General features: G+C 36.8%; 1 protein-coding gene across 3 annotated transcripts in view; it reads left to right on the forward strand.

Annotated features, from left to right (window-relative positions):
- The window catches only part of FAF1 (Fas associated factor 1), a 177,196-nt gene that overhangs the window by 13,986 nt on the left and 135,619 nt on the right, over positions 1-27,591 (forward strand). For all 3 annotated transcript variants that reach the window (XR_015698574.1, XR_015698573.1, XM_009461274.2), the window contains exons 2-3: positions 5,532-5,600; positions 25,526-25,572. Coding sequence is in view for 1 of the 3 variants with exons in the window: in XM_009461274.2 (XP_009459549.2) it covers positions 5,532-5,600; positions 25,526-25,572 (116 nt within the window). In the remaining 2 variants the exon portion in view is untranslated. The remainder of the gene's footprint in view (positions 1-5,531; positions 5,601-25,525; positions 25,573-27,591) is intronic.

Raw genomic sequence — 27,591 nt, forward strand, 5'->3', positions numbered from 1 at the left:
TTTTGCTTTGCTTGCATGTGCAGCTTTTGCTTTACCTATTAAGCTGTCTTTATCTCAACCCATGAGTTTTCTCACTTTTACGCTTTGGATTCTCTCCCCCATCCCACCGGGGTGGGGAGTGAGCGAGCGGCTGTGTGGGGCTTAGTTGCCAGCTGGGGTTAAACCACAACAGTGGACAGAGCATGGTACCTGTATTTGCATCTGCTGTAAATTACTGCAGGAGACTGCAACTGAGGTTGTTAACTGCAGAGTGCATGTGGAGATTAGTTAGGCACAAAGTGAGATTTTTTATTTCCAGCTGACTTTTACAGGAGAGAGCGGTGCACAGTGTAATTCACAGCCATCTGTCTGCCTGATTTTAATAGGCCTGAACCTGTTGTGCAAAATGTTCTAGGCTAAAGTCTAGTTTGGGTTAGCTTAGAGATGGTCCCTGTTTGGAGAAAATATAGCTATTGTTGGTAGTCAAAAGAAATATGGGGAATTGTTCAACAAAAATGTTGAGAGAGGCAGACCTTTAAGTCCTCCATATCCAACTACTGGCTATTAGGCTGACTGTGGTCTTCTGGATACTTTTGACTGCTGTGTTCTGCCTTGGCAAGAAGGGGAATGGTGCCACAGGTGAAATAAGTTGTGCCTTGCTGCCAAATACCATTTGCTCCCAGCTTCTGTGCAACAACTGCCACCCACTATCTGTCGGGGCAACAGTAGCCTGACTCTGTATTTGAGTCAGCAACAGCTGTTTGTTGCTTTCCCAGCTTTTGCAGAAGTAACAGCCCGGCTCTCTGTGTTAGGAGCAGCAGTTGTCCCTTCCAGCTTCGCTGTCTAACAACTGCCTGGATCTCTGCAGCAGGTGCAGGAGGAGCATTTTCAACGGCAGCTGCCGCCAGATGGGGAAGTCAGCTGCTTTCCTGTGATGTGGAGGTAGGCTAAAGCCTCCGCCGTTGAGGTGGGGGGGTCACAGAGGGTCTCCAAACCCAGATCCAGCTGTTACGGCTGCCGGGGTCAGACCACCCTGCAAGGGATTTAGAAGAGCAAGACTGTCATCCTGCATTATAGCCTTCTGGAAGCACCTCCGAGATTTGTCTTGAATACCTTGAAGTCTGTCTGCCCTCTGACTTTTCTCCTACTGGATTGTTTCCTCAGTGGCTACTTTGCTTCTTTTATGTAACAGTGATTAAGGTTACTGTGCCAGTTAAATAGGACCCCTAATGGTTAGCTGTGAGTCTTTCCAAGGGTAAGCTCTCCATCACTAAGGTGATGGTTAATCTGTGAAAGCTACCTGGAAGAAATTTGGAGAGCCGCTCTGAAATTTTATTATATGCAAATCTAAATCTGCCTGGTGGAAACACTTACCTGGCCTGGAAGAGCAGGATGCTAAGAAAGTTGTTCTAACATTCAGTAACTTTATTGTCAGAATCTGATTTTACGCATTCAGTGCGAAACAATAGTTTTCTCATCTTCACATTCATTTTCCTCTTGTGTGGTCTGAAAAAAACACCACACAGTCTCTGGAGCTGGAGCTGCCGTGAAGGGTGAAAATGCTATCCTAGATTTGGAGGAAATGCAGAGAGGAGGAGGAGAAGGAACTCGTTCTAACTTTTATTCTCCTTTGTCCTTCAAAAAAAATTCTTTGGTTTCTTTTTGATGTGTAAAGGTTTACAAATCAGTGAGCCTTGAAGGTTTTACTTTTTCTGTGGTGGCTTGTTTCTTTCAGTTTGATGACTTGGAGGATGTACTGGTTGTTGATTGAATCAAGAATTAGTAGTATTCTGGTAGGAATTTTCTTCTAAAATATTTAATGCCTTTTATTAAGGAGGTCTTTCATGAAAATAAAGATGAATAAAATCTGTGAATCAAAAAAAAATTTTCTCCTCAACTAGTATCACTTTACTTGCTTAGTAACAAAGATGTGTTTTTGTGACTGGAGCTCATCTACTTTGCTATATTTTGAAGGTTTTTTTTTCTTCTGTTTCTGCACAAATTTATAATGATTTTTTTTTTCCTATTCAATTTTTTTGTTTGTTTGTTTCTTGCTTGGGTAGAATGAAAGACAGAAAAATGAGGAAAAAACCTTTATGTAAACCTTGTGACTTTTAGTCTGCCTTTCTAAAAAAGTAAGACATAGGCTTATGGTGCCCAGGTTTCCTTACAAATAGCTTTCGAATGCCTGGACTCATACCAATTAAATTCTTCCAAATTTCATGACGGTGCAGCCAGGTAATGTGGAAAGAAGTCTATCAAAAGAAGCCCTTATAAATATTACAGCCTGTATTTCTTATGAAAAACTTAAATCAGCCCTTGCAATTAGGGATGAGAGACAAACCCACGAGGAACCAGACTTTGTTCGTTTTGTGGCTGACAGAACCTGCTGGTTTCCTGTGTGCGTTTCCCTACAGAAAACCAAGGCAGAAGCAGCTCAGGTTGTTCTGGGACTAATCTGCTGCTCCAGGCGTCCTTGACGTCACGTCACGCTTGCTAGTGAGGGACGACTACCTGTCTTGTGTGCTTACTTTCTTAGGGAAAATTCAAAAGGCGCAAGCTAGATTATTTTCTTGAATTCATCTTGCATGGTTTGATGCAGTTAAAAGGAAACAAACCTCTAAATTTTGTTTTGTTTTGGTCTTGCTGATGTTTAGACCGGTGATGGATCATGACTTGAGGCAGGGATTTGTACATGGCAGTGTGTGGTATCTGAATCAATTCTCCTCCTTCATCTTGAAATATTACTCTGAAAAACATTAGTTTGCTGCAACCGTGACGTTAACAGGCTGTCTTGTGGTTATGTCGATAAGTAGCACTCATTCATTCGTTGTTGTCATTCAGGAATGTTTGTTTTCTGTTTTATTGACAACTAGCAAAAACAGTCCATCTGGAAAGTGAAATCTTAGTTTTAGAACTGCTCAAAATTAAATGTTAAAAATGAATGTAAAAATGGTCCAAGGGTTTTCAACAAAACTGCTGTCTTTGGCTATGAAGAATTCTGATGCGTTTTAAATTTTTAGTTACTTTTTATACCTGTCTGTTCCTGTCACCCCAATGACTCTGCGCTGCTAAGAGGGAAAGAGCAGGGTTCTATTTTAGATTGTAAATCACCAACAAGATGATTTAAGAAGGACGCAGACATACAAGTGAATTAGTTGCTTAATTACTCTGCCTCTGCTGTGATGAGGTAACTCCTTTCACGGCGTGCTCTGGCAGAAGGGCAAGCTAATTTTTTGTAGTTTATCTCAAAATAAAAGTATACCAAAGTGAGCTGAATTGATTTGTGGTTAGTATGGGCTAACAGTGTGCATATGGACAGCTGCAAGTCAGCAGAGTTGCAGGGGTGATATGGAAGAGGGAGCAACTAAAACCGGTATTTGAACCCTGAATTCTGGGTACACTCTCCTCAACTTCATCTGCACAGCCCAGGGTTGAAAACAACGCATTGTTGGTCAGGTTCTTATTGTAGGTTGGAACGCAATTTAGTTCTTAGAAAGGTCATGCAGAGTTTGCAGGGCTGATAAATGAGAAATAGTAACTATTTCTGTAATGACCAGATTTTTAAGTGTATTTCAATTAACTGTAAACAGAACCGCAGACTGTCACTTCCACAAAACTTTTTTTCAAAGTAAGACTGCTTTCCAGCAGAGCTGTCGACATCAATTTCAGTGGCAGGTTATGGTAGTATGACCCCTCCTGTGATTTCAGAAATGACAAGCTCAAGCCCTGCACTCCTCAAGCTTACCTGGCATAAGTGTATATAAGCTTCGCATTTGCTAGGGAATGTGTTGAAAGCGTTGTCTCATTTTTAACTTCAGAAGTAACTGCAAGAAGTAACGGAAGAGAAGGCAAAATGATGGTTCTGAAGAGCAAAACTGTATTTTTAAAAAATTTGTTAGCACTCCAGATGCAAAGTGGGTAAAATTCAGTATTAACACAACATGCTGTGAGCAATGGAAGAAATTTTGTCTTGTTCCAGAGAGAATCAATCTGGCCATGAGAGCATTGTGGATCAACAGAAACTGCTGCCTCCCCTCTGGAGGCAAAAGCTCTCTAAAATGTCTTCTTGTGATCCTTGCGGTCCTCCAGACTGGTCCATTTTGTGTAGACATACTGCATGTAATGCTTCATAAGCGTGGAATTCTTCAGTGTTGAACTTGGGAAGAGAGAACTGGCCTTGAATTTCTCTGTGATTTCTTTTCTACTTTTTATTTCTTCACTGTTGTAAATTGGGAGAAAAGTCAGAGCATGGAAAATGTATGACCTGATGGCTTTTTATGTCTTGGGAGAATAAAAGTGTCTGTTTCTGTGCCTAGCCCCCTTTTTCTCTTATTACATAAAGGGAAAACATGCCTTTGTGTCTTTGGAATCAGGAAAACTGATCTGTTTGCTGTTATCTAGCTCTGTATTATTACTGTTAAAAGTTTGGGGTTTTTTAATGTCATTTTATGTAAACTTTATATAAACTCTTTTTGTATAACTGTGTGGTGGAGCACAAGGAACATGATCGTGTTTCAGATCTTGTAAAAGTTTGAAGTCATCTTATGTACTTGAATAGAGAGCATAGCTTTGATTAGGATGGAAGATAAATTCCAGAAAGAAACTTTACTGTTTCCATTTTTCCCCTCTGGTGAAATATATCTGATATCCTTCACTGTGAATGGTAGCAAATATGTGGCAGAATGAATAGCAATGCTCTGCCTGCTGAAGTTGAATAGTTGAAAAGGTATGGGTATCAAAAAAAGAAAGCAGGATGCTGCATGTTTTTGCTGAGTAGAGGTGCTCTCTTGTATTTGGAATTAAGCCCAATTTACAATCCCATTTTGTGGGATGTTATCACTACTTGAAAAATGCTATTGTATTAAATTTCTTGAACTAGGTAAAGCCAGAGTATAAGGCTAGAACAACATGCAAGCATTTTGTCTGAAAGGAAAACATTGTAAATATTTAATTACATAGTCTTAATTTTAAATAGTTTCATAAGGGGTGCTCATTTGTACATGCAGTAGTAAGTTGGCACTTTGATGATCAAGAATTCATACTTGCCACCTTCTTTCCCTCTTACCCTGCACTCTGTAAAACCCAGAGTGAGCAGGGGTATAAGATGCTGGCAGAGGCAGTAGGGTTTATATATGTGTTTCTGGCTTTAGACAAAACATTTCAGCCATCTTGAACATAATTTTAAGTATTAAGTATTTTTGTGCTCCCTTTTAAGGTAGTATGAGTGTTTCATAATTTTGAACGTAGAATTCTTAAAACACATTTATGGGACAGCACTGTTGTCCTAATTTTACAACTAACTACTTTGTCTTGCTTCCCTAGGTGGCTTGCTCAAGGTTACACAAGAATCCTCTGGTGGAATAGGGAATTATATCCAAATGTTTGATGTTTAAAACTTGAGACCTGATTTCTGGATTACCCTCTCCTAACAGAAGTGAAAGACCTATACCTTTCCTGTCATGCTGCTGAAATTAATTAAATTATAAATATTAATATTCTGATTTTGATCAGTGTTTTTAATTCTGTTTACTGCTTCTTTTTCTTTTTAGGCATGTACTGGTATTGAAAATATTGATGAAGCTATAACATTGCTTGAACAAAATAACTGGGATTTAGTGGTAAGTATTCTAAGAAAATGACTCCATAGATCAACATCTTGTAACAGTGATGTGCTCTCTTGCTGAGACACCTATTATCTTTATTTCTAAATTGGGTGTGTCTTATGGCTGGGGCAAGCAAGGTACGTGCAGGCTGTTTCTGGTCTGTTAAAGCCTCATTGCCAAGTTAACATGATACTGAGTTGTATATACCCTGGTATACTCTGGTTGTCTTCATGCCTTTTTGATTTGTTTTTTGTTTTTTTTTCCTTTAAATGAACGTTTCATATTGTGTTTAGTTTCCTTTTTGGTTAATTGTATGCATAATTTTGTAAGTAGTATAATCAGGTAGTAGCATTTTTAGGAGACTTCTTGTGTATACACACAAGATTTTTGAGGATTTAGGTGCCTGTGGAAGAAATGGAAGGTAAACCAACTTCTTCAATCTTGCATATGCTTTTAGTTTAAAAATAAGATATTTTGCTCTTCTGTTGTTAGTTGTTGTGCAGAATTGAGTCAGAGATTAAGGCCATACCTTATTTAGATTTGGTGCTATCCAGACACAGTTAAACACAAACAAAAAACCCAACAAACAAACTCATCCTGAAAAAGACCCGTCATCTATTTTGTAACAAGGTTCAAAGTGCAGACAAATAGGAGGAAACCAATAAAACAAGCAAAACAGTCTTAGGTATTTTAAGACTCTGCATAGGATTATCAGGATAAATAAATAAACTATTAATCCATTTTCTTAAGGTTTAAAAGTGTAAAATAGAACAAACTTAATAAAAAAGCAAGTGATCTTCCTTTAAACTGTAATACCTTTTGATTTCCTCTTTTTTTTTATTTTTTTTTTCTTTTCCAAATGAGTGATCTTTGGACCAGTCCAAATTATCAGAAAATTATTACAAAAAAAAAAAAATATCCAAAATTGACTATGGATACAGTTTCAACTGTCTGCCACATTGTGTTCCCAATATATTGTTTAGAGTGTTCTCTATGTTTTAACAATTACAAACTAAGTATCACAGATGTTAGGGTGGGGTTTTAAACTGAGTTTGTTAGAATGTATATTGTGTTTCTTTTAAGGCATAACGATTAAAATGACATGTAATGTTGTACCCTATTGTAAGCCAACGCTATGTACTCCAAACACGTGAAACTAAATGTTTAAAATGAATGTTGGCCAAAGTATATGGAGTCTTTATTTTGTAGCATGTCAGGGTGTAAGCAAGGATGAGACACCAACGATCAAAAGGGAGTGCATATTGTCAGTGTCTTCAAACAGAAAAATCCAAATGTATGTTGACAGAGTGGTATAGTTAAAAACATCTTTTGTCGTAGTAGATTGTTGTGACTTAGCATGGGCCGTTTTGAAAAATTAAAGTGTATGGGAAGGCAAGGAATAGCCTTATGCATTCTGTTCAGGTTGTAAAGTTCTCAATACAATGCATTTGTTCGGTTGGATGTGGTTTTGCGGGATTTGTAAATTGTAAAGTATATGCTTTACAATAAATGCTCACAGGTGGGGATAAATGAGAGAATTGCAATGAAAAATGGTAAGAACAACTAAGAAGATATTTTTTTTCTTTTCTTTTGAGACTCCAGAACAAGAAGAAAGGGAGAGTGAAGTATTTAAACTATGAGAACGGCTATGAGAATAGATTTAAATATTTAGTTTTATTAGTGATGATTAAATGATCTAGAAGTAGAATATAGTGGGAAAAGAAGTAATGACCCAAAAATGCAAGCTTAAAAAAAGGCATATGGAAAGTAAGACAGGAAAGAAGATTAGGGATGTAAGAGGTACTTCAGGAAAGTACGTAGTTCTTGAAACTAAACAGAAGATGAATGAGAGGAGTGTCTATGAAAAGGAGATGGTAACTTGTGGAAGAAAAAAAAGTTGGGGAGAGTAAAAGTGAAGAAGATGCCCTCAGAATCTGTCATTAGTAGGACACTGGCTCCTTTTTATTAAAAGCAGCCTTGTAAAAAAGGGAGTGAAAACCAAATCATGATAATCTAACAGGGAGTTAGAAGCAGAAGAGTGAAGAAAGAGGAGAGAAGACAAAAGAAATGTGTGTGTAAGAATAAAAGTAGTTGCTGGCTTGAGGGAGAATCAAACATTTCTTTGTCAGGCAAGGGATTTCAGCATTTTAGAAGTCAAAACTACATGAAAAAAGGCTCATGACTTATGAGAGGTGTAGCATTTTTTCTTTTAAAATTAAAAGTGTATGGTCCATGTACGTTTTTTGTTTTTTTTGTTTGTTTTGTTTTTGTATACCTTTGATTCAGTAGTCAAGTACAGATTCAGTACCAAGAAACTGGGGAGCAGGGAAGGCTTTGTTTTGATTGAACCAAAAGGTCTTGGAGTTCTTTAGCCGAGGTGAAAAATTAAAAAAATCCTTTTGCTTGGCACGAAATAGTTCATTCAACACAGAACAAAACATATTTTGGGATTTGTAAGGAAAACAAAACTTGTAGGACTTAGTACAAAAATCATGAAGACAGTAGTGAAGTAGTGATCATTTTGATAAGGGTTCCTCTATCATCCTTTGACCGCTAATCCGTTAGGTAAATGGGAAGAATATCACCACTGTCTTCTCTAATTTCACTTAGTTTTGTGCATCTTATTCAGAGGCTTATTTCTAGTTCAAGTTTTTGATAAACATGACCTGAATTCATAGATTGGGGATGAGCACTTTTTATAACAAATATATCTTTGTTTAAAACAAACAAACAAACAAACCATTCTTTAAGTGATTTTACAGTTCTAAAGTAAAGAAGTAGGAGTAAAATATAGTCATACAGGCGTTCGGGTTTTTTTTTTTTTTGTGTCTGTGGTTTTTTTGTTTTTTTTTTGAGATGTGGATTCCTTTACTGCCATGATTCTGGAAGTAAAATCAGAGCTCTGGATTTGATCAGGAGAGCTTCTGTGAGGCACCCAGGGTAATATGAAGTAGAAAGCTAAGCAAGACCCATTAGGATGTGATCCACCTAAGTTCAGGGGCACTCTGCAGCATTAGGGAAAAAAACTAAAAACATAAATTAAGGAAGTTCTTGTCTCAGAACAGATTGCTTTCTTGCTCTTCGTTCAGTCTGTCTGTATCTCAATTCCATTTTCCTGTTTGGGGAAGAAAGTTGTGCGCTATCAGAGGCTGTGCTAGGGACCCAGGTTGAAGATTCCCTTGAGCACCTGTTGCTTCTTGAACTCCATGAGAATCAACTCAAGGGCGTTGTTATTTCTCTGGGACTTCAGCCAAAACAACCAAGAGCAAGTAGTCCTGGTGAGTTGGAAAGCAGAAGGATCCCAAAACAGAAACAGTGAAGTATTTACTGACATAGGCTGACCGAGAAGTACATCAGAATGCACAGAGACAGCAGAGGTTATATAGTTGACAAAACAAGTTTGTAATGTCATGCTACAAATACTGTGTTTTTGTGTAAGCTTTTTTTGAGGATTTCTTTGTTTGCACTGATGCAATATTCCTGCTGCTTATTTTCTCCATACTTTTTTTTTTCTTGTCTTGCTAGTAGATTTTAGTATCAAGGGTTAAAACGTCACCAGTGGCTTCCCTGTTACTTCAGTGAGTGTTACTGTGTTTTGTAGCTTTTGAACATTTGGTCTTACCTTTAAAGAGAGCCAAACCTGAGTGAAGTGTAAGGAACTCCTTTCTTGGTTTAGTTTTTCTAGTAGCCCCTTATGTTTTTATTAAGAATTCATCTGAATTCTTTTTTCTTTTCAGTTTAGAACTGAAACATCAGCTTCCTATTTTTGAACTTTTAAAGATTACCTACCCCATTAGAAGTCTTCATATCTATTCCTCTGTATGGGATATTTTAAGACAACATAAACTGCCATTAATTTATCTTTGACTTGAAACTAAATAAATTGGATTTAAATGTCTCGGAGTTGTATATGTTTTGCAGTGTTCAAATCATGTTTGTAGCTGTTTGAAGTGATATAGGAAACTGTCTTTCATAAATGTTTGGTTGCTAGGCTTTGTTCAAGTGCTTGAAATCAAACTGATCATGAGAGTGCTGCAGAGGAATTCATATGCAATAACAGCGTATAAATTGCTTGGTGGCGTCACGAAGTCTAATCTTGCCAATAATTAGTTCCTCACTGTTGCATATGACTTGGCCTTTGTGGTGGTCTGCTGCATATATAGCAGCTCAGGGTTTTTTTCTGTATTAGAACACTGTAGCCTAATTACGAGGCTTATTATAGGCCGAGCAATGAAATGTTACAGATGTTCTGTGAGATGCAGAAGATGAACATAGGTAATACAATGATCTCTTCAAGCCTTCGTCTTTATGAAACTGTTCTGCAATAAATGGATCCAGCAACTCTCTTAAGCCTGCCAGGATTGCTGATATGTTATTTCCTGAGTGTCATTTCTTTAGACCTATTAATTTACAATAATTTTTAACATCTGAGGAAACAAAAGTAAGGAATTTCTGCCTGTCGTAAAATCTGATGGTTTCTTAGCTTGCCCATTTAACTATGACCTTCTGTTTTAGCATTTGAAAGTAAGAATGACAGTATAAATGTATCTTAAACTTTGTGTAAAGACAATAAAACAAAAGTATGAAAAATTGCAACTGTGTGTCTTTTGAAATGTTTCTGATGATGGTACATATTTAAAGGAAATGACCCATTAATGTACTTCTTGACCCTATGCAATATGGACCTTCATATATATGAGGTTATTATATAGGTAATAGCTCTTTGCTCTCCTGATATCAAATGCTTGTATTTGCACATAAAACTTGGTCTCCTGTACCTTTCACAGATTTAATGAAAAACTCAAAATCCTTCGTATGTAGCATGACTTTGGATTCTGTACTGGTAATCAGAACAGAATTTTTGAATGAAAAGCAGGATTCACCGTGCTTAATTTTCTACCTTTTTCCAGTATGACCATTTCTGTTGTTACTCCTGTTCACTGGTTTTAAAAATAATTTTAATTTCATGTCCTTTCCAATACACATTGTAATGTAGGTACTGCTTAATATCACTTTAAGAAGAAAATAAATTTCATCAAAATAAAGGGGGGATTATCCCTTATTCACTTCACTATAAACATGTGTATAATGATTATAAAAAAAAAATCTTTTTTTTTATTTTCAAAATATACTCTTAAAATTACCTTTGTGCTTTCCTGCTATACTTGGTTTTGTTATTCTGTATTCTGGTAGAGGCTCAAAGCACAGTATAACTTCAGTAAAACAAGCAGTTTAGTGCACCTGGAAATGTGATGACTTGCAGTTCCTGTTGTACACAGCTTCCAAGAGTTGGCTGACAAAAAGCATTTCTGTACCTTGGAAAGAGAAAATTGTATATTCTGAACATCTGTTTTTTCAAAGCTTCAACTCTCAATTATAATTTTTTCTTTTGAATGGAGAACTTACACAGAAGATTGGACAGGCTGGATCGATGGGCCGAGGCCAATTGTAGGAGGTTCAACAAGGCTCAGTGCTGGGTCCTGCACTTGGGTCACAACAACCCCATGCAACGCTACAGGCTTGGGGAAGAGTGGCGGGAGAGCTGCCTGGCGGAAAAGGACCTGGGGGTGCTGGTTGACAGCTGGCTGAATGTGAGCCAGCAGTGTGCCCAGGTGGCCAAGAGAAGGCCAATAGCATCCTGGCTTGCATCAGAAATAGTGTGGCCAGCAGGACCAGGGAGGTGATTGTCCCCCTGCACTCGGCACTGGTGAGTCCCTATGCACCTCGAGTACTGTGTTCAGTTTTGGGCCCCTCACTACAAGAAAGACATCGAGGTGCTGGAGCGTGTCCAAAGAAGGGCAATGAAGCTGAGGAAGGGTCTAGAGCACAAATCTTATGAGGAGCGGCTGAGGGAGCTGGGGTTGTTTAGCCTGGAGAAGAGGAGGCTGAGGGGAGACCTCATTGCTCTCTACAACTACCTGAAAGGAGGCTGTAGCGAGGTGGTCTTCTCCCTAGTAACAAGTGAGAGGACAAGAGGAAATGGCCTCAAGTTGCACCAGGGGAGGTTTAGATTGGATATTAGGAAAAATGTCTTCATCGAAAGGGTGGTCAAGCATTGGAACAGGCTGCCTAGGGAAGTTGTTGAGTCCCCATCCCTGGAGGTATTTAAAAGACGGGTAGATGTGGTGCTTAGGGACATGGTTTAGTGGTGGACTTGGCAGTGATAGGTTTATGGTTTGACTCGATGATCTTAAAGGTCTTTTTCAACCTAAATGATTCTGTGATTCTAAGATGAGTTTGTTTTTTTTTTTTGCATCTCGCTGTTTAAAACCTCTTAAAAAATAGTAATTATTTGTCAGACAGGATTTGTTTTAATATAAGTACCCATTTTGTTTATATATTTATATTTACTTCTACATAATATTGTCTTTTAGAAAGAAAGATGTGGGGAAAAAAAACAACCAAACAAAAATATTGAACTGAGAAAAATTAGCTAGGGCTTTACAATTTTTCTTTTTTGTTTCTGTTGGAGGTGCCAGTTTAGATGGGATTCCTAGGCAGAAAATGGACCATTGGCTTTTGACAGTTATCAACAATCGGTTATTTGTATTTTTTTATTGCTGTGTAATCATTAAGTTAGTTCTTTTGTTATAATGTGTAGTAAATCTCAGTACAAGTTGGTAAAAACTAATACACTAACGATGTCTTTTGTCTCTATTTCTAACTGGTTTGCCCTGCAAAAGCTTTGATGTGGTACCTCTTTGTATGTTTTTTTTTTGATCGATTTGAATTAGTCTGCCTCCACAAACTAGGTGATTAATTTAAGTTTGGCACAGGGCCATTTCTTTTCCTTAAATGTGGGACAGTATTGTCATATGTTTAGCAGCTCTCTTGTTTCATTCCAAGTGGGCTGTATTTCAGTGGCTGGAGAATGAGGACTGCACATTATGGTGATCGTGTTTATCACATCGGCCCTTTTTATCTTGTATTGTTGACTTGCTGTTTTCTTTACTTCAGAGTTGCATACTGAATATGGCACACATTTGACAGCAGTCACTATGGGACTAGTGAGAAGTTCACGGTGTGCTCCTTTCATTAGAACTAGATCTGAGGGATTTTCACTGTTAGCAACACGGATTTATCTGTGTATTAATTACATTCTCCCTGTGGTCAAATGAACAGTCACATCTGCCTGTGGGAACCAGAGGTTTGTATCCTTTTTTTTTCTTTTAAGGAGCTTTTATAGTTTTATTTTGGACAGGTGTGCTTTTCTGGATCTTGGTGTCCTGTCGAACGTGTTATTGTCAGCTCAGTTAGTTTATGCTCGCTGATACTGCACTGAGTAGCCTGGACAGCATTCAAAATCCTGCTGCCAGCAGAGCTAAGGAAGGAGGAAGCTCTGAGTTAGGTAATGACAAGTAATGTTGCTGGACGGGCATCCCGCTGGTGCAAGCGTCTTGTGGGCACGGTGCCTGTTCTCCAAGAAGTACAGGAGTTGCAGATTTCTTTTGTGTCCAACTGCAGCATTAATCTCTTCTAGTAGGACACAATTAAATTGTATGTGAACTTTTGTTTTACACGGGGCTACAGACATCTCTTTTGGAAGTCTTTAATGTACTTTCTGTTAAGTTAGGGATCTTTGCTTGCAAAAATTGTTTGATTTCTCATTCTTTGTATTTCCAGCTTTTTTGCAGCTCCCAAAATGACATTTCTGTGTCTTTGATTAAGCTCAGATGCATGCTGTGTATTTTATGCAGCTGGGTGGTAGCAAAGACGACTAATTCTTAAAAAACCTATGATTATTAAATTCATTATTTTTATTTGCTTTTGAATGCCGTCATCTTGGGTAAAACAGATGTTTCCTTTTTGCATGTTTTCTACATTGAAGACCGTATGAAATGTGCAGATCTGTAGGCAGTTGTAAGCATGGTATGGCCTTCCACATTGCTGTATGCACATTCATCTATTAAATAAAAAAGTAAAACAAGACCAAACACTACCACTAATACATGTGGAGGAAATTAAGATTCTTTAATTGCAGAATAAGAGTGCTGCTTTGTCACCTCAGTAACGTGCTTCAAGGAAGGAAGACTGCCTCTGCTAGCAGCAAGGTAGCCCAGTCTTCATGGTCCTACCAAATCCCAACTGCCGTCTTCTGAGACTTTCAATAACGGCCATAGTTGATACCTCAGGTGGTGTAGGAAAGTGTTCAATATATTGCCACTGTGACAGTCATTTCACATGACTTCCACAAGAGCACAGATTGCAGTTAATCCCGTTGTGTCTGCATCAGTCTTGGTCCGTTGCCTGCAAGTGGTCTGTAAGGCATCAGAAAGTGGGCAACAGAGCAACTATGGTTTAAACTAAAATGGAGCCAAACCCAATAAAAACGTCATATATGCGTTCTGACACATGCAAGCAAGGAAACAAACATACTAAAGGGATAATAAAATTAGCAAATGTCTAACTTGTGTGTTCTAAACTTTTGACTGTTTTGAATAAAACTATTATTTTATTACATAGGGTGGTCCCTTGGATTTTTTTTCCAAAAAGCTAAGGTGGTCTTTGGATTTCTTTTCTTGTTTGGATGACCCTTTGCTCTTTCAAAAGAGGTTGGGAAACACTGCTTGGATCATGTGAACATTGCCATATCTTGTGATTTTTATAAGGAAACACATGAAAGCTGTAATCAATGCTGTAGTTGCTGATATTGTGTAAGTATCCAAGAATCTCAAGTTTCGCAGTGTTCCCCCTGTAAAGAAAGAGCCTGGGAAGGGGGCAGTTTCTGGCTTGTCTGTAGAGAAAGATTTGAAAACTGAAATTAATTATTTTCCTCATCTGTAGTCTGCTATCCCCAAACTATTAGATTTCCATGGATCTTGCCTGGGACTATTCAGTTACAAAAAAACCCTCTCAACATGCACTTTACCCCCACAAATAATAGCTAAATTGTGTACTAGACCCAGAGGGATGTTTGGTTTCTCCAGTTTATTTCTGTCTTTTTCTTTTTTGTTCCTAAGGCAGGTGAATGTGTAAGAAATACAAACTCTTCTTCCCCAACCCGTGAGCAAATTACTGTGTCTCCTTACCAGGGCAAAGCCTTGTCTGAGAAAGATCGGGAATTTGGTTAAAACAGTTTTAATTTCTTTAAAATGCTCCTCTGCTGAAACATGGTGCGTATTTCACAGAAAAAGTCTTGAAAGCCTCAGTGCTTGGGAAGACTTGAGCTTTCATTGTGGAAAACTGGTGTTGTGCAGTGTCATTCTTGTCTCCTCTTTTCAAGGCACTGCTAAAATTCCAACGTTATAAAATTATTATTTGTTTAGTAGGTGACTAACTGTATTTAGGGCTCATTTTGGTCTACCATGTTTAAACGGATTGAAGCCAAGGGATGTGCAGTTTACAACTTTATGGAAACCACGAATTAGGGTTACATATGTGAATTATTTTGTCCTTCTATTTGAAGTTTGGGAGGATGAAAAAACTGATTGCTCTCAAGGAGGTAGGGATTTTTTTTAAGGCAGTTAAGAGTCATGGCTTTAAAGGTGTTTTCTTTAGTGCTGTTTCATATATGCTTTGCAGCTTTGTTGATTGATCAGAAAGGACTAATTCTCACATTGCTGATTGAAGGAGGGTGTAATGGGATAAATATTTTTCCCGCAGGGTAAAACTGGTATAGCTTGGGCAGTGTCTTCTAGATGAACACCCTTTTGTTCCTGTTAAATTGGAATAATTCTTCAGTATCTGTGAAGAAATCCGTATCTTCCACCCCTTTGCAATTTTAGCAAATGTAATGGTTAACTTGCAATGTAGCAGATAGTTTTCTAGACACTAAGGGGATTATGTTAATTGAAAATAGTTTATTTTGTTTCATAACCGTTGATTTTAATTTTCCTAATAGAAAAAGCCTGCTCTGTTCACTGGAGGATAACAAAGGGATTGTGATTATGTGTGTTATGGCTGTATTTTGTAGCCATGTGGCTGGGATGTTGCATATGAAATTTTAATGCCTGAACTGCTGAGTAGATTTTTAGGTAAAACTTTGCTGTCAGCAATGTAATGTAAGTGGTGTGTCTCCTTTCCAAATAACATATGGAATTTAGTTCCTAAAGAAGTTAGCACCTTTACTAACATTTTTCTTGCATAGTGATCAAACAGGCAACGGGACTAATAAACTTAGATTTCTGGTCACAGAAAAAGGCTCGTTTCTTGTAATAGAGAGTTTTTGTGTTTTGAGAATAACCAAAAAGCGGCACCTGAGGTCCCAGTAGTGCCTAATAGTATTGTTGTAGCTGTATGCAGGCATTGCCCACCTACCTTACATTTTACAAATACTTATTTTCAGAGGCTTGTACCTCTGTATTGGCAATTTCTATGAAGATTGCTTAGCATTAATTTATCCTGAGACATTAAAATTTAAGAGCAAATTTCTAGACTCTGTTAACAGTGAAGTGGCTGCTAATGAGGTATCTAAAAGTAGTTTGTGGTATATTACTCTGTGACTAGTTGAACTGAAAATTGCATACGTCTTGTAAACGTGTGTTTGACAAGTTCTTCATCTGTCATGGAGTCATGCTGGGAATGTATGAGTAGGAGAAAAATGAAGTAAATAATTTGGGAACCAGCATCTGTGCCAATGCTGTGGCTATTTTGCAAGTGAACCTTAATTGTGAAAGATTTTACCACAGAAGCCAGGAGTCATCTAAGCCCATCAGGTTTTCCAAGTAGAGTATTTAAAAAATGGATTTACATACAATACTGTTGAATATCTTAACAGTTCTGTCCAATTTTTTTTTAAATAAACTCTCTTTAGCTGGTCCTGGAAGACCTGGGTTGCTGCGGTACTGGCAGTTTGGCATAGGCTGTTGAGAGATATAAGGAGAAATACCATGAGACAAGTGTAGGTTACATACTTTGGAAATGGACTTTCTGGTTTCCAAACTCTTAAGCGAAATCTTGCATAATTATTCTTTTATTATTGATTAGTGATTAGGCAGTCTGCTGACTATGGCTAGGCTAATTTGAAAACTGTCATATAAGATGTTTCATATTCTTACACCTTTCCAGTAAAGGGGCCTTAGTCTGTAGGCAGTACTTATATGACTTTTTGAATTATCTTGTGTCCTGAGATTTCATCCCTGTTCTATCTTTTTAATACTTGCTAGGAGCTAGTATGTTCTAGCAAAGAGTGATTTTATGTATTTATTTATTTATTAAGGCTGAACAAAAAGGTATGTTGTCGTGGGGTAGCTATCCCCAACCTGTACATTTTAGCGTTGTCATTCAAATTTACATAAAATAATTAGGAGAGGGGTAGAAGTGTGGGAATTCAGTACACAGGTATTTTTTTCAGGCATAGCCTTTGTTTTATCTGACTCTCCTGCTGTCTAGCTTAGTGTTTTAAGGAGTAACAAAATATGTTTTGATGTCAAGCATAAGCATTCCTTTCTGTTAAGTTAGAAGGTGAAGCAGTATTACTGTAAAAAGTTGTGACGTTAATGACTAGGGCCAAGATAACTATCTATGTGTGTCAGAAAGTAGCAGACACATCATGGTCTACTCTTCTCCTTTTCTATATGAATGAGTTTTGAGTGGATAGTTCAGAATAGATTATTTTCCTTTATTTCTGCTGAAATAGAGTTTCAGCTCGGATAAATACTGATCCATAAGCTGCTTATAAATCTGTTTATGTTATTTATTTTCATTGCGCTAGGAAAATACATCCAGTTATGAATTTATTATTGAGATTGCGCTTTGTTTGTGGAATTATGCAGTGACAATATAAAATCAGAGAACTGTGCAAAATGTGGGTTTTTATCCCAGGATGACAGAAGTATATCTAACTGTTGAAAGGCTTCCTAGTGCATTTCGGCATGTTGTAGGAACTACAGGAAAAAGTTTGCTGAAGCCACCAAAGAAGTAGGGAGAAATGGGAAACCACATCGAGAGTGCTAATTGTAAACTATTTCAACGCGTGCTCTCTTGCTGATGAAGTGAATCATCTGTATGAATATATTCATGTGGCATTTTTTGATGAAATGTTAATTTTTTGCTTTATTAGCAATTCTATTGTTTTGCAGCTTTTCATGAAGTATATTTGTTGTAAAGAAAGCAAGCTGAAATAAAGCAGAATGCATAGAAGACATTTCATTGTAGTTCAATTACAGCTCTTGGTTAAATTTTAACCACGATGAGGACAAATGTTGGCATTCTGTAAAAACTTTGTGGGTGTAACTTCACGTCTAGCACTTGGAAATACTTCGAGACTTGCAAAGCTGGGGCAATGCCAGCAAGTATAATGCAAGCTACAGGAAAAAGCTGACTCATATCTTTGCCTTGAAAAGCCTGCCAAAGATAACAAAGGTAGAGGTTGCTTCTGTTACTGCTGGGGCATAATTAGTAATTTTTTAATTTAAATATTATTGCATTCATTTAAAAATCCAAACCGAATAATATTTTTTATAACTTAAACTCATAGCAGTCATGACTTGTTAAAGTAATGGTTTCCAAGTAGCTATGTATGTAGGAAGGTGATAGTGTATCTTGTTTGTAAAAAGCCTTTGGTCTAAAATAATTGGTATTTCTGCAGAACGTCTTATGGAATTTCTTGTTTAGAATAACACATTGCAGACTTGCCTGTAATGGGCAGGATTTGATAGTTGCATAAAGCTGCACAGAAGCCATGTTCCTCTGCTTAGGAATCTCATAATACAATCTTGATGTCTGGGGACAGACAGAAGTGATTGTATTACAGCTGTTTTCAGTAAATCTTTATTATATTAATCCAAACTGACCACAGTATTTCACTAATACTTGCAGTATGTTTTTGTCAGCATCAGTTAGTAAAAATTCTGCTGTTTATTCCCAAGTCTCGCACTTTTTTTTATTGTTGTAAACTGATCACAAGTTTATGTGTAGTCTTACTTTTTATCCAGTTTCCTGAAATCACAGTATCAGCAGGTCAGAACAAATGTTTTGACACATCTACATATCTGGCATTACCCGTTATTATCAGTTCTGTTGAAAATACAAGCTCAAATTAGTATTTGCCAAAAAGAAAGTTGTTAGGGGAGCATTATTTTAAAACATTTACTGTTATTACTGAAATATGTGCATATAGCAGAACCCTGCAAGTTAGTTTCATTGTAAGAAATACTTCTGTGCTGGAAAGGAACTAATAAATCTTTGTGCTTCTCCTGTTTTGCTTTACTGTTTTATATAAAAAGTATGTTCCTTTATCAAGCAGATTTATAGTTTGGAAGCAATTTAAAATTCACTCTTGCTTTTTCGGTCCTTTCAAGCATGTGTTGTCTCACTAATGCTTTCCTTTATCCCTTATCATTTAATTATTTGTTTTTCCTCTCTGGATAACATTTGTTCAGTTTTGGGTTTTGTTTCTTCTTTTTTTTTTTTGTTTTTTTAGAAAAAGCTCCCCATTGTACAAAGCATTTGGAGTTTTATCATCCATTTATTTTGTTTGAATACCAAAAAAAATAATGGATTTTAAATCTTTCTAAGCAATTTATCATGTGAAAGCAACAAAATTAGAGTAACAATATTGTATTTCAAGAGGAATATAACATTTAGCCCAAATTAGAAGTAGAATTAATTGCAATGGAATTACAATTGTAAACAGAGTAGTATAAATGACCCTTTCAATGCTGTGGAAATATGTCATAAAATATAAAAGAAAAGAAATAATTTTTCTAGTGTAGTTTAGATTGTTCAATGAGAGTCTTTTAGTATATTTCATTACACTTTTAGCTTTTAAAAAAACATGTTTAATTTGTCTAAATTCAACAAATCTTGAGTGATCGTCAAGCAGGATGGATTGATAGCACACAGGAATACCGGCTGATATTCCAAAATATAACAGTTATCATTTTTTTTTAATTCTGCAGAACTCAAACCCCCAGTACATTTATCTTGCATGTCATCTCTCCCTCTGTAGTGAGGTTTTGTATGTAGGTTTTGGTGTTATAGTCACTTGTGTAATCAGACTGAGAAATAAATCTAAGATCAAATGCTGAAAGGATCAGTCAAATATTAAAATAGGTTTCTATTTGTTTTCTAGTGTGAAACAACAAAACAACCATTTTTCGGTTATATTTCAAAATACAGCCTTAAAAGCTGCTAGCACCCCTTCCTCTAAGATGGTGAGCTGTCTTCTGGTAATGTAGAAAGCAGTGTGGGGTAAACTTTCTGAATTTGTGATTTGAGAGAAATTGTTTTGACCTCAAGAAGACATTAAATATATAATAGGACGAAAAGGCAAAATGAGAAAGACAAAAAATTCAGAACTTTGTTTCTTTAACTTACCAGACATTTTAAACCAAAAATAAAATCCATGAGTTGTAGCCTTTGGGAAAGAATATAATATTTTGGAAGTCATAATAAATGACTTTCATCATAGTCATAAATCCTTTCATCAAAGAAAGCTCTTACTGAGTTGCATAGAAATAATTAAATATGTTGCTTATGAGGCTATTACATTAAGTGGAATACAACAAAAAATTATAATTACTAGAAAGCTGAATGTGTCAGACCTACAGAAAACTGGGGGGATTGGAAGAAAATGCTCCATGAGCAAGTTACTCCATTATATTTCCCCATGACTTTCTGAAGCAGTTGATACTGTTTGGTTAGATATCTTTGTATTTTGGATTAAATCATCTGCTATGGCAGTTCTCTGACCCTATGTCTATGTCTCATTTGTGTGCTGTGTTTGTTTAATGTAAACCTTCTCAATTTTTAGCTAAACAAATGTAAAGCTCTGTGTGGGCTTTATCAAGTAGACTGAAGTGGTCTTACTTGCTGAATTCGGTCAAACCTAAATAAGGCTTTTAAAATTCTGTGTGAGATGATTCATACATAAACTTGTACTGGTTGCATTAAGCTGATACGGTTATTTATCTCAATGAAACTCATGCAGCTTTCACATGTGCACGGTATTTACATCTCTCTAGCCTCCTCTTCTGAAAGGGTTGTTCTTCCAGCATCATGCTGCTTGAACTTGCCTTCTTCTTTTGCTCAGAGATGTGTTTTCTAATACCGTTTTGGAAAGTTGATCTTATATCATAAAAGCTCTTGCTCTTCATTGGGATAGGGATTTGAGTGGGGAAAGTTTTAAAGGATCTATATCTAGGGCAGGGTCTGTATCTGTCAGCCAAAATCATTGTGTGGTATGGAGACTGGGAAGGAGAGGGAACAAGAGGAAGATCTCCCACCTCACCCATTGCAAAAGCCTTTAATTGTGCTTTTGTCGGGGCCTGGTTTTAAGTGTTAAGATTATTAATCTAAATATAATTTTTAAATTCTGGAAATTTAAAAACTACCTCCTATCCGTAGTTCATGAAGAGGAATGAATTCCCTGCCTTGTTTGAATATACAATCACTATATGTAGACCTCTGCTTTTAAATAATACGATTGGCAAATCCAGTCTGTTTTCAAACTTGGTGATAACCCCTGAGTATTTTAAACTTCGGAGTTTAGTTTTTGTGCTATCTGAAATACCACAGTTCGTTCATAATTATTCATAGGACCCTCATTCCCCTGGGGTAAGAGTCACTGTAAGATGTACTTAATTGCTTTTAAATTGTTAGTGCTGTAATTGTGTGTTTTGAGAGAAGTCGTCAACATTGTTGCTTCATCAAGTTATTAAGAAATGGCTCATCTTATTTTTCTCTCTAACACTGTTTTGTACTCGTAAAAGATAGTCACATTTAGTCAGAACTGACTGATCTATTTAAGCTAATATTCCCTTGAGGAAAAACTTTAAATTTCTCAGTCTGCTTCACAGTGGTCCTTAGGCACTTAAACAATTTCAGTCTGTCTGTAGAATACCGCAGAGTTTCTGCGTTGCCCAAACTATTAATGAATTTGGTAACCTTTTATTAACCCTATTGCTTTATTGTTTTCTGTGTTTGTGGGAAGCAAGAAAAAAGTTGGATTTAATATGTTTTGGTACTGGAAGCTTGCTTCTGAAACAAACACCAAAAAAAGTATTGTTACTTTCAACCTTTGTAATTGGCACTCATCAGTCCAGTATTATATTATATTCCTGTCTTCCCATTCATTTAAATGATTCACAGGATTCTCAGTACTATTCACCAATATACCCTATACTGTTGGGTAATGGAGTCATAGAGTGATTGAATTTGGAAGTTACTTCTGGATGTCGGTCTAGTCAAAAGCTGATCCAATTAGATCAGGTCATGCAGGGCTTCATAAATTCTTAAATAAACTGTTTCAATTTCTGGATATACGAGTGATATCTCTAAACAAAATGTATAAATGAAGAATAATTAAATTTGGCTTATGATTTCCTAAAATAAGTTGTGGGCCTGGTAGTTGTTGGAATATTGTCATCAAAACAATAATTATGTCCTTGCTTCTATGCCTCTGTTCCAAGTTTGAACAGTGTTATGATAGAGTTTGTATATGGGTAGCACTGAGACACACCTAAGATTCTTGGCTTTGGGGAGAAAAAGTTGTATAAAACCCCTATAATTTTCCACTTAAGGCAAGCTTCAGTCTTTAAATAGTGATCGCATTAGAATAGGTACTACCTGTTGAAGTTGTGGTACCCAGTATCCAGCAGTGACACTCGTGGATATACACAGTATGAGAACAGCTGAAGTACGGAGTGGTACTTCCCTGGCAGCACTCTCAGCAACAGGTTATTGGGAGCTGAAGAAATTTTCTGAGCCAGATGTGGTATCTTTATATTTAATAACCCATGAATAGATTTACTGCACCTGTTATTAAAATTATTTCAAGGGTAATACATCTTTTTAATTACTGTACATTAGTCACACAGGCTGTTTTTGATGATCAAATGATCCCTGTATGGAAAGACAAAAAAATTTAATATCTTTGAATGTTTGCTTAACTGTAGAGACCTGATCCTCTCTCAAAGGGGACTGACATTGGGGAAGAACAGCCTGGAACAGATCTAGCCTTAATAACTTGTTCTGTTCTTTTTTTTTGTTTGGTGTTTTTTTTTTTTTTTTTTTTTTTTTTTTTTCTAATAGTCACAACCTTCCTCCTGTGAAATTCTAAAGCAGATGGTTGTTCCTTTTTATTTTCTTTTCAGGGTCTACTTATAGATGTCTTGTAAGAACATGGGTATTTAATATTTAGGCAATATCTACATATGCACTGCTACCATTTGCCGTCTACATAATTTTAGTCTTCCATCTTGCTTAACAAACAGTGTCCAGACTCCTTATTTTTACAATGTGGTTAATAGAGGTCTTTCCATCAAAAAAGTAGATAATGCTGCTGCTGCTGTTTTTTCTTACTGCTGTGCTCCTTAAATGTCATCAAGTTTACAAAACTGGGGACATGAACAAATGAGTTATTCAGTTTTAAAGAATATAGCTTGGAGCCTCTATCGTATTTAACCCCTCTAACTAGGCTTAGAAAAAGTTTGAGCTCATTTAATCCCCTGAGACCGAGACATGAGCTTTGACAGAAAAGTGTGGAAGTGCCACGCTGTGCTATATTTCTTCATAGCTGAAGCAGCTTCTTTTTCTCAGAGTAAAGAGAATTCTGCTGCACCAGCAGATCATTATTAGTGTTGGTCCTGAGGTACAAAAACCTGTATTTGCTCTCTGTATCCTACAGATGCAAAATAAAGGATATTTTTGTCTTTCAGCCAGCTTTATCTGTGGATTGACAGGAATGAAATGTATGTTCCTGAAGAGTATCGGGGGGGAGAACCAATCCAGAAAAACCCAAACAAACCAAAACCTCCCACTTTTTCCTGGGGGTTTATTAGATGAACATGATCAAGAGCTATGTATGACTGCAAAAACCACAATGATGATAAATGAGACACGTTCTTAGAAAGAAACCACTGATTATTGCCATGCACGGTGGATGAACTGATTTAAAAACTGATCTGGTAGGAAGCTTTGTTTTCACTGTAATTTGATACAGCCTTATGGGTAGCTGCTGTAGCTTACAGATACCTGGGACCCTTTTCCTTGCCTGCTTTTTTTGCTATTATTTATGCAATATTTGTCTCTAAGTACATGATAAATTTTACTGCAAGATCATAGTTACTTAGCTGAGTTCAGCAGAAATACTTTTTGACTTTATGTAGCCTTTACTATTAATGGAAATTGTAAAAAATCATGCTAACGTATTCATAGAAAAAGAATGCATAGCATTTAAAATTAGACGATATCAAGATTTGTGTTTATTAAGCACTCAAGGTGCATTTTTTTAATGTTAATTTGTAAAAACGATGTTGGTAGATGATGAACTGTCCATAGTTCAGTTGCAGTATTTGACTTCATCCTCCTGGAGTACCAGGGAATCTGTGAGCTTCTAAATGTCAGCGTTCTCTTCTTCATTAGGGACCAGACACTCATTCACCAGGTATTCTGGCCAACAGGTCAGGTGTATCTGACACATCAGAATGGATATTAGAAGCTGTGATAGTAGAAATGCATGAATCACTGCTGGTACAGCAGAAAATGGAGATTAGTGGGATGCTACAAGCTCTCTTTCATCTTACCTTTAAGCCTAACAAATACGTACCTGTGAAGACACTAGTGATTATAAAGATCATGAAAGAGCCGAAATAGAATTAGTCTTTTGAGGTCTGGTTTTTTTTTTTTTTTCCCTCTCTAGATTTTTTTTGAATTCTTTCTCATTCCTTGTCGAATTCCCTCCCGTGCTGTTCTACCTTATCAGTCCACTGCTGGGCTAGGATTAAAAGTTTGAAGTTAGGTAGGGTTCTGACATCTTTACTCCTGTATCTTCTAACAATAATCAGAACAAAGTTTAATCAGCTGAGGAGTAAAATGTGTAAGTCATCTTCACCAGCTCATGTGGTATCACTTTCACTGCCCCTCAAATCTGAAAAATTCTAGCAATCCTAGATGATTTTAAAACACTTTTTTGGTGGTATAAAGCAGTCCAAAATAAGTTGTCTTCTAAATACTGTTGAAGAGAGCCTTGTTTGCTTTCCAAGTTTTTCCCCTCATCCTGACTTACATATAATTTCAAAGTTTATATAAACTTCTATAGCATCGCATGTGCTGGAAATGCATTAAAACTTTCTGCAATGGAGCAGTGCTGTAACAGGCTGAGAAGACAATTTTGTCAGAAGTGGGTTTTTGAACTTGCAGCAGGGGTATGTTGTGCCTATTTTAAAAACAATGCATTTTAATATGAGTTAGAATTCGTTAGGATATTTTCATAGGTAATAATTCTGTAATTTCACATAAGACCAAATCTGAATGGAGCTTGCCAGGTTTGTACTTCTACACCTATAAGTAATATTTTGTTTATTCTGGTGATCAGGACAGCATGGGGTGATATTTAACCACATAAACCTTACTGAAAATATACTTCCTGTTCTACCTGAAGATGGCTGGAATTTTGGGGGTTGTCATTTCTGGCACGTGCTAGATGGTGTTTGTGTGAACTAGAAGCAGGTTGTCTGGAAGGCATAGGTGTGATCGAGGTATGTGTGCTGTTGAGTAGCCATTTGCGCTGACTTCAGCAGTTCGTGAACACATCAGGCTTGCAACATGCAGTGTATGTGCAGCTGTGCAGGTTTATAGGCTTGTGCGGGTCTGATACTTCTGGGAAACATGCGATTTTCTCTGTATGTGCTGGCTGGCTGCCTTGTCTGTGCACAGTTAGCTCGATGTATTTGAAAGCAATATGCTTACTGTATGTATGTACCAAGTGTACTGAGCATGGGCCATGCAGTTTATTCCCATGCATTCCACCTGGTAAATCCATCGCATGCATATAGGAGTCTGAGCTTCAGTTCACGTTTGTTTTCACTTAGGTATGGTTTTTGTTTTATGCAGGTACTTTAATGACAATATCGTTTACCAAGAATATTCACTGAATGGAGAACATTTTATGGCATATTTTAAAGCAAGCTAATCACTCCTTAAAACATATTCTAGAAGTTCTGATTTATTTTTGTTGCTCTGTATGCTTGACTTAAAATTTGTTTTCTCCTTTTCAGGCAGCTATAAATGGTGTAATACCACAAGAAAACGGCATTCTACAAAGGTAAGCACGGAAGATTGGAGTAGTACACACAGAGAATGATGCGGGTAATAGTTACAATTTTTTGTTCCTGAATCCTAAGAAGATGATGTAATTCTCCTTTTAAAGCAGTTTCTGGAGCCACAAATTCTATTCCTGGCAAAGCTGATTTAATGTTCAATTTTTCCCATACTGATGGAGGACCAGCTCGAACACCTATTCAAATTAGTTAATTTTTATTTTGAATTCATTGATTGTTGGGTCATTCTGTGCAGGGTTGTCTCTTTACTAAGGCTGGATTTTGGTATGCTGTCTTGGATGTCAGGATTTTTTTTTTTTTTTTTTTCCCTCCCCCTGCAAAGATTTAAAAATTTGTAAGGCAAATCCACAGATGTTCCTGGCTAAGTGTTTTCTTTTTCCTCATGCATTTTTAAAGGTATTTATATTCCATGCTTCCCTGTCCCTGGCCGAAAATATTGATATTTTTGTAGGTTTGTTTTTTGTTTTTTGTTTTTTTTTTTAATTGAATTACAGGCAGCAGATACTGTGTTAGATAAAGTAAGGTTGCTCCCTTCTAAAAGTAGCTTTACTGATTTTCTTTTAGCTTCTGAATTAAATTTTGGCTTGTATACTAATGCTTGGATATCTTGAAGTCACTGAAGCATGAACTCCTAAGTGCTGATGAGGCAACTGAAAACAGCAGAACAGGAATTGAGCTACTTGAGACAGACAGTAAAATAATGTTTAAAATTTTCTTTAGAAAAATACTCAATGTACTATTTTAAAAAGTTTATTTTAATGATGGAAAAAAGATACATAATGTAGGTAAAGTGGTGTTTTGGCATCTCTGTCAATACTTACTAAAGCTATCATTAGAGTCAGTTTTTGATTCAGGATAAAACCTTATTTGCTCAGTAAAGTTACTAGATGTTTATTTACAGTAAGGCCTACCGAGTCCATTTCAGATCAATTCTTGGTTGTGTTGAGCACTCTTTGTACCTATGTTAATAAGTCCTGACCTCAAAGTATTTATATTCAAAATACCAGAATGTTTGGAACCATTTGGTCAGGGGGAAGGAGCTGGGGAGTAGTTATGCCTGACTTGGATAACAAGCTGGGCCAGTGTCCACTTACAGCTTTCTTCCACACTAATTTATTCATTTTTAGAAATGATTAGACAGTCAAATGTGTCTCAAATATTCCCCCCCCCCTTTTTTTTTTTTTCTTCCAATGGAAGTGGTTTAGAAGGAGGCTCAGAGGACTTAGAAGCATAGTTTCCAGTGGTTTTCAGATGAGGCTTACTTTACTGACGTGAAGCTTTTTATGTTCCATTAGAGGTTGCCAGTCAGATATGTAGGATGCCTTTTGTGGTGGAATCAAATAGAAATAATACAACTGGACTTGAAGTAAGTTAATTTATTGAAGGGGGAAAAAAAATTATAATTCAATTTTGTTTAAAAAAAAAAAAAAATCCAGTCCTGAGAATCAGTATATTCATTGCTTCTTGGATCTATGAACAAAATGGTTATAGTACTTAATTCATAGTTGGCCATTGCATTTCAGACAATAACATATCACTCGGTATTTATACTACTTTAAATACTGAAAATAAGACTGTTTCCTGTACTCTTTAGACATCTGAAGTGGGTCTTTGACCTTTGAGCATGGGTCTTTGCGTGTGGGTCTTTGTAGCTGGGAATTCATCCCTCTGAGCCTACTGATGTGAGAAGTGAAGGAGCCCCTTGTTTTGCAAGCATAACACATTTTTCAAATGTGGAAGGCACAATGATGGGATTTGCAATAGCTCTGTGTAACTTTGGCACTTCTGTGACGTGCGTGCTATGCACATCTATACTTTTGTAAGTTCAGGCCTCCTCTAGATGACAGGTTTCACTTGCTATAAGAAGCATTTCCATTGATAGATCTCATGGTGCCTTCAAGAAGGGCAGAATGTGTTTTTCAAATAAGTTCTGTTTAAGAATGGAAATGAGACAACTTACATCTCAGCATTTCCTAAATCCTTCTTTGCTCAGCTTCCATTCT

Source organism: Nipponia nippon, unplaced genomic scaffold (genome assembly GCF_047370975.1).
Source record: "Nipponia nippon isolate SJK-2023a ecotype South Korea unplaced genomic scaffold, ASM4737097v1 scaffold_5, whole genome shotgun sequence".
Taxonomy (NCBI): domain Eukaryota; kingdom Metazoa; phylum Chordata; class Aves; order Pelecaniformes; family Threskiornithidae; genus Nipponia; species Nipponia nippon.